We start from the raw sequence: 7,682 nt of genomic DNA, 5'->3' as shown, positions 1-7,682 counted from the left end.
CTGCGTTGCCCAATCACACGCGATTACAAATCTATTTGTTTAATTTTGAGTCATATTTTCCTCGATTTTCTCATGTTTCCATGGTACGCACATCCACAAACTGGGATTTGTTTTTTTTCCCTATATTAGAAACCTGAACCTGTTAGCTATTTTTGTGTAATGTTTTATATAGAATGATGATTGGTTTAAAAGGAAAAGAAAAAAAACAACCCGCATGACTTAAGCAAAAAGTTAAAAGTTGCAGGGTCAGATGGGGCTTGGAGCCAAATCTCAGGGAGCACACTTGCTTACTCACTCATTTTCTACACTGCTTTATCCTGTTATACAGGGTGGCACGGGGCCTGGAGCCTATCCCAGGAGATGGCGGGGTACACCCTGGATGTGGTATCAATCCATATCAGAGAACACATACACACACTCACATGCTCATTCACACCTTATGGACAATTTGGGATCACCAATAGGAAGGCCCAATTTGCATGTCTTTGGCATGTGGGATGAAACCGGGGCACCTAGAGGAAACCCACCAAGCATGGTGAGGCCATGCACACTAATACTAGGTAAGAATTGATGGACTAATTAAATCTATGACCTAAGGATAATGAAAAGTAACCAGTTAAAACACAACAAGCTCTATGGCAGCACCCGAGGTTTCATTATTATTATTTTTTTTTATTACAGAGCTTCAATATCAGCTAAAATGCCAGCCTTCCTCCGAGGTGCCATCACAAATGCTGGTGAGCTAGAGAGCTGGTGCCTTTTATAAGCTAACAAAGAGCTCGTTTCAATGGTTATATTGAAATGGCTATATCAATGGTTACTGATTTTGCAAGCGTGAATATTGCAAAATCAGTGATTGCGATCTAGTGCCATCAAGTACTTGACAAGTGCAGATGATTTCTTTTTCAATAATCCATGAAAAAACTTGACTACATGACTAGTGTACTAGTGTTGAAGTCAATAGGGTGTTTTAAATGTGCATTTCCTGGGCACAGTGATATAAGGGGTTATGATAGACACTTCAAGCTTCTAAGTGGGAGATTTTTCTATACAGAAGAGCAAGTAAGCAAACAAACAGACAAATAACGTCATGGTGGCTCAGTGAGTAACACTGCCACCTAACGTCTACAAGATCAGATCCCTCCCTGATTTCCCCTGAGATTTTTGCACGTTTTCCCCGTGTCTGCATGGAGTCCAGATCCACTGTGACTATGAACACAGTAAAATGGTTAATAAGTTCCAGTAAGTATTTTCATACTGGGCATACCTTCAGCTGTTCTTCCTGTATGGAACGTGTTCCTGCAAAAGATCACACTTTTGAGAATTATATACCATGAAAACATCATTCATTCTTTGTTTTGTGTTTTTATTTTATTTACAACCAGTCATTACAGTAACAATTTAATATTGGATCGTTGAACCTCCAAAGTACAGAACTATACGCTCACAATCTTTTGTTCACATGTTATTTAACATTGATTGACTGCAGTGCAAATCTAAATTAATGATCCAATCCTAACTAACTGCCTAACATGGACAACTGTATTAAGCGAATGCGTATAATAGCTTCTTTCTAATATAAAGCAAATATCAGATGAAAAAAGTTCACAAATGGACTTATCTAGAGAAATAAAGGTAGTTTTCGCTCTCATAATTGTTATTCTGTACAATCAAAAGTCTCCATTTGACTAAAACTGTATGTTATATTACTTACTTGTAATGTATTATTTTATGTTTCTTTTTTATTACTCAACACTCATTAAACTTAAAAAAAAAAATTATAATACGTTATTTTTTATTTTTAAGTTCTATTAATGTTTTCTGATTTATTCCGCCCATCCAATATGGCGGGTGCGTTGACTTGTCGGGGTACATATACCAAAAGTAGCGCATGCGCCCCCTACTGTTTTTCTAATTTACGTGCATGTACCTGTTTGGACAAATGGTATTTGCTCATTTTTATAACCACAGGTATTTATTATGTATTTATAGTTAATACTTACAAATATGCAGTGCAAATGTTGGTATTAAAAACTAATTTAAAGGATTAAAAAAAAAAAGTAATTCAAGAGGGTATTTAAAAGGAAGAACAAAGAAACAATGTCAATGTCATACTCTGCTTATCACAAGCTGAGGTGGAGGTGGAGAAGTGATCTGCCTGCTGCTAATTCACAACTTGTGAGAGGCATTCAGTATAGTGTGTTTATTAAATCCAGAGCATGGATTACTAAACAGAGATGGGTGGATTTAATAATTTGTGTTTTCCAGTTAGGTAATGTTAGGTAATCCATCCAATTAAGTATTTTTTCTCTTTACTCCACCTCTTGGGCTCCATTCATAACCTACAGTAATTATCTGTTTGGTGTGTGTGTGTGTGTGTGTTTGCTGCATTAAGACATTGAGGTCACTAAGACAACCTGCCAGCTCCTGCTCTCTAAATTGGACCCACAGTCATCAGTTATCATACTGGTAGTTAAAGCTTTCAGTTCTTTTTCAGTCTAGCTTTTCTTGTAATAATAGTCACATTGTAGCATTTTTATATAGTTTTCACAACCTACTGGGGCTTGCGAGCTTTACGGCGCATGGCGTAATGTCCAGTTTCTGTCCTCTGACTCCAACAACTCCAACATTGAGGTAGTTTACTAAAGTTCAGTAAAGCAGCAGAGACACAAGTGAGCCCTCCTGTCCGCATCATGTGGTGCTGTGCTTGTGTCTTACCAGTTCTTGCTGAGCACTCCAGACATCCAGCTGTGGTTGTTAACTCTCACCGAGACATGCTGGAATCAGACTGTAATAGCAGTGTTTATTAATTTTTAAAACATTCATATTAAAAAGATGAGTGTTTGTGTGGTATGTAGTTGACGTGGTTGTTATATGTAGGTAATCTTGTACAACAACTTCAGTTCTACTTACAGTTCTACTTAACTCAACTCAACTTATTTTTATTTGTATAGCACTTTACCAACAAGAAAGCCCCAAATTGCTAAACATAAATAATAAAGTAATCTAATAAAAAAAATAATAATAATGTAAAAAAAAAATAATAAAAATAAATAATATAAAAAGGAACATAAATAAAATCACATCACACAAATATATAATCAAAACAATATGTAAAATTAACATCTCATGTTGGTTTAAAACAGAAAGTTTAAATTTTTCTTTTTTCCCAAGTGAGTCTTGTGGGAAGGATGACTTGTACACACAATAAGTGAAAAATAAGGAACTTTAATGCAGACAGAGTACAATGGAAAAGTGCAAAAAGTACCTTGCCAAGATTTGGCAAACTAAGATTAACTAAGACACTTAACTGAAAAGTTTTTTCTGGACACAGAGCACAGATAGCTTTTTTTTTAAAAGGTAAAAAAACTTCCAGACTTCCTTTTTTTAAGCTAAGAAACAAAGGGATCAATAATAAAATCATTATTGAAATAATTTACCACCTTTTCTATTTGGCAAATATGAGCAGCCAATGCTATAATCAGAAGAAAATTGTACTGATTTGGATGCGGGTAGGACAGAATCTCAGGAGAATCCACAAAAAACTTTCCACAGAGTGAGGTGCTATTACTGTACCTGCACATGGGTGTGAACGATCAAATGGACACATCATATCATGAGAAAGAGAAAGGTTTCTAAGCTGCTCACACTGACTCAGACATTTAGAACCAAAGGTGACTCAGTATTTGGGGGTGTAACAGTTTGCGCCCTCTACTACAGTACTGATTTCACCTGTACTGTTTGGTACAGGATGTTCGTTACAGTGAGTGAATAGAGTCTACCTTTAATTAGTGCCAGGCGGTTCTCTTGATTAATTCAAAGGTATGTTTTAACACAGTTTACAAACGTTTTAATTAAGAGTGTATGTTCATAAGGTACATGTGCATATTCAAATTGTTCAGTAAAACATTCATGACTGCTGAAAAAGTTTTAAATGATTTAATAAAAGAACACAAACTTTTTAACCTTCTTAATGCCTCCCAAGCTGTTATGCACCAGTCGTGTATGACATGAATGACATGTACCCAAGTAATTATGAAAATATTACTCAAGCAGTGCTAGAGGATCAGAGGGAGCGTGGTGCAGTGTGGGGTGTGGTAAGTGCTTTGATATAAGTGGGTGCAAGCCAGGAATCTGATACAGGCAGTTACATGAAATCAATAGAAGAAGTGAAGTGATGGGGTGATGTGAGAAAATTTAGGAAGAATAAAAAGACATTCAGCTGCATTCTGGATCAGTTACAGAGAATAGCACAAAGAGGCAGACCGGAGTAGTCCAGTCTCAAAATGACACAGGATGGAACAAGCACCTGAACACCTGTTGGATGGAAATGGATAAATTCCAAGTTGTAGAGGAGAAATTGTCAGTAACTGATTTTACTTGTAATTTTTTCTGCCTTACGACGCTCAGTAAACCAAATTAGATTGTCCATGGTTACTTCAAGGCTATGTGCAGTGACTAAAGATCAGCTTACAGAGTTGTCCAGGGAGATCCTGATGGGTGATGAATCACCTGAGATAAAAACAGTTTTACTGTGATTAGGTTTCAGCTGATAAGCTGCCATGCATGATGAAACGTCCATAAGAAATGTGGAGATCTGTGTAGAAGAAGAAGTGCCATATGACCTCACCAAAAGCTTGAGAATAGGAAGAACAGAAGAGGACCAAGTACTGAGCCTTGTAAGGCAGAAAAAAAGACAAGTGACATCAGTTACTTATTTATTTTCTTTGGAGTCAGAGGATTTTATCAATGCTTTAAGCAAAGCAGGTTTTTTTTCATGAATCTTAAAGAAAAGAATATTCCTCAAGTTAAAACACACCATAAAGTATCTGCCCCTAACGGTGCGTGAGCAAGAAGTTCGAAAAGATGCGGGCGGCTGGCGACACGCGGTTCGGAGGTAACAACCCTCCCGGCTGTGATGGGGAGGAATTGGCCACAACTAAATTAGGGAGAAAATCGTGAAAAAAAACCCCATTTATTATAGATTTAACATTAATAGTAGATCAAATTATTGCATTTTTAATCATACAAGTATAACAATATAAGGTAAACAAGTGGCAGGATCATGGACACCCAAGGCTCATCTATAGCTATGGGGACCAAATGCCAGCATGGTTCAGCATGGATAAAAAACTCCAAGAATCCTCTGACTCCAGAGAAAATAAACAAGTAACTGATGTCACTTGTCAGGTTTTTACCCTTACAAGGCTTAGTACTTGGTCCTCTTCTGTTTTCCCTCTATTCTCCCTCCCATTCAATTTGCTGGCCACTAAAGGCCACTAAATTTCCCAGATCCCAATCTGATTGAGCATCCATTCAATGCAACAACTTAGATCCACTGAGGTCACAGCCCGCAACCCACAGCACCCAAGGAATCCACTGCCAACATCCTGGTGCCAGACACCACAGCACACCCCAAGAAGCCCTGCGGAGCCACACAGTGAGTCACACCGGTGACACAAGGGAAACCCAGGTGGTTTAAATGTTAGTGGTTTTATGACCATTTTATAGAAATGTTATGTCTAATCCGTGTATTTCTGGAACAGGACCTTTTAAACAAAATTTTCTAAACTTGAATAACCTGTTGAGTTTGATTCTTCCTTTAGTGCGAAAATCACTTAATGTGTTAAACTAGCTATAATCATGCTATTGTATCTGTCATGAATCTTTTTTATTTCCTTGCCCTATATATGTAGTGACAGATGGCACTTTTTGCACAAAATCGTTTCATTTAGCATTTTAGCTCATGTCTCAGCATGCCTGTTCCGAAGGTGTGTGAATTGTGATAACCGTCATACAGATAAAAAAAAAATCTCCAGAACAAACCTTTTCCTGAATACAAACACGACATTGATACCGGCGAACTCTATTCCTCGATCCTGCAGCCCATCCAGTTCGACAACATTTTGTCCACATGAGTCACTGATGCGCATTTACGCAACATCTGTCAGAGATCATCGCTGGTGATATATCTTCTACTTCCAGATAACTGAGTGTTACGTCTAGAAATAGAACATGCCGGTCTGACGGTAGTCAAGAACAAGCCAGAGGTGAAGTGTGTTGGAGTGGTGATGGATGAGGAAGCGGTGTGTCCGATCTGCTATGAGAGTTGTTCGGACGCGACTCGGACGTTGAGTTGCCGACACGCGTTTTGCCACGACTGCCTGGTCGGGACGTTTGTGAGCTCAAACTATTACGGAGTTTTCACCAGAGATACGATTATCTGCCCCGTGTGCAGACATGTGACGTTCGTTACCAAGGGACGGAGTCGGGGACACGGCGGAGATAAGGAGAAAGACGGGAAGGTGTTGGAGGTCCCACTCAGGTCCGCTGCGCGCTCCGGGAACGGACCCCTGCTACACTGTTTGAGATGGATGAGCCGCCAGAAGCTGGTGTGTCCTAAAGACTGCTCGCAGGTGTTCATCATCAGCGATCTGGGACGCCCTTTGGCCGAGGAGGACGTTATTGATGTTGGGATAAGTGCCGTGATTCGAGAGAACAGTGATCACAGCCGTAGACCCTGCACAACATCCCACTGCCTGCTGCTTATATTAATTGTTTTTATCGTGCTGGCTTTAATAGCCGCAACACTGCCTTGGGTTTTTCTGGCTTGAGGATTATTGCCTTTTGGGAAACCTTACTTTATTCTCATTCCAATCGGCACACTTAGGACTACAGGACGTCTTCAGGACTAGAGGTTTACCTGGAATGTCTTCAGGACCCATTAAAGGATAATGTTCGAAATCCTTAAGCTAGAATCATCTTCAAGATTACCTAAAGACCTCTTAATAAGTCTTCATTTCTTAAGACCTTTTACAGACAAACTGCAGACAACATAATATTTGTAAGTGTTTATCAGTTATTGACAATGGATCGTTTTCTGACACGCTGCAAGAACTTTAAAAGCGCTTGAACCTTTTGCCACATTTCATTTCACCAGCTTTTTTTCTAATTATTTTGTACTTTGGGACTCCTGCTATCCTATCCCCAACACAGGACACAGCAGGGTGCTTTTTCACCAAACACCTGCTGATCAGCTGAGTGGTACCCTGGGTGCCTCTGCTAGTAAATTATTAATTTGAAAAAGGATCAAAGTGATCAAGTCTGGGAGGGTTGTTGCTTTGAAAGGGGGGCATGTTTACTGGATAAAATTTCACCTTTTTCTGTGGTGTACTGCCTTGGTACAGCCTGCATACCTTTTTAGACACACCTCTGCTTTTCAAGAACATCTTGTCACGCAGGTTAGAAAATTAAATGACTTTTCCTTCACGACTTGAAAAGGACTCTTTCAATGGTATATAGCTTTTTATTTAAGGTCTCAGTAACAATGACAAATGCCTATTAAAAGCAATGTATACTCTTAAAAACCAGCATATGTATTTAAATAAAAAAGAAGTCAGACCACAAATATTAAAAATGTAGAGTTTAATATAGATATCTATATCTGACATTCTGATCAGGATTGCGGTAGGCTTCACAGTACAGACTGTGTTGTTCCACTGATATGCTAAGCTGAGGAAATAGGAAGGGGAGGGTGGGGAGTGACATACAGGCAAAGTTTGTACAGAAGTTGTGAATGCAGGGGAGAGGCTGTACATCAATGGACACTGTGCACTTATACATAAATCCATGACACTTCTTTAACCAGCTGTTCACACACTTGCTATTTTTTCACACCCTCC

At 38.9% G+C, this 7,682-nt stretch overlaps 1 protein-coding gene and 1 long non-coding RNA gene across 2 annotated transcripts; both read left to right on the top strand.

Annotated features, from left to right (window-relative positions):
* The first annotated feature begins 379 nt into the window (after nt 1-379).
* LOC128544208 (uncharacterized) lies at nt 380-2,470 on the top strand. Its single transcript, XR_008365771.1, has 3 exons — nt 380-560; nt 682-737; nt 2,396-2,470. It is a non-coding gene; the product is annotated as an uncharacterized LOC128544208 (long non-coding RNA).
* Nucleotides 2,471-5,956: 3,486 nt separating this feature from the next.
* LOC128544539 (RING finger protein 222) lies at nt 5,957-7,437 on the top strand. Its single transcript, XM_053514728.1, has one exon. The coding sequence runs from the start codon at nt 6,072-6,074 to the stop codon at nt 6,612-6,614; it is 543 nt and encodes a 180-aa protein (XP_053370703.1). The 5' UTR covers nt 5,957-6,071; the 3' UTR covers nt 6,615-7,437.
* Nucleotides 7,438-7,682: the final 245 nt, after the last annotated feature.

Source organism: Clarias gariepinus, chromosome 16 (assembly GCF_024256425.1).
Source record: "Clarias gariepinus isolate MV-2021 ecotype Netherlands chromosome 16, CGAR_prim_01v2, whole genome shotgun sequence".
Lineage (NCBI taxonomy): Eukaryota > Metazoa > Chordata > Actinopteri > Siluriformes > Clariidae > Clarias > Clarias gariepinus.
Note: the sequence above shows the minus strand (reverse complement) of the source record. Positions and strands in the feature narration are given on the sequence as shown.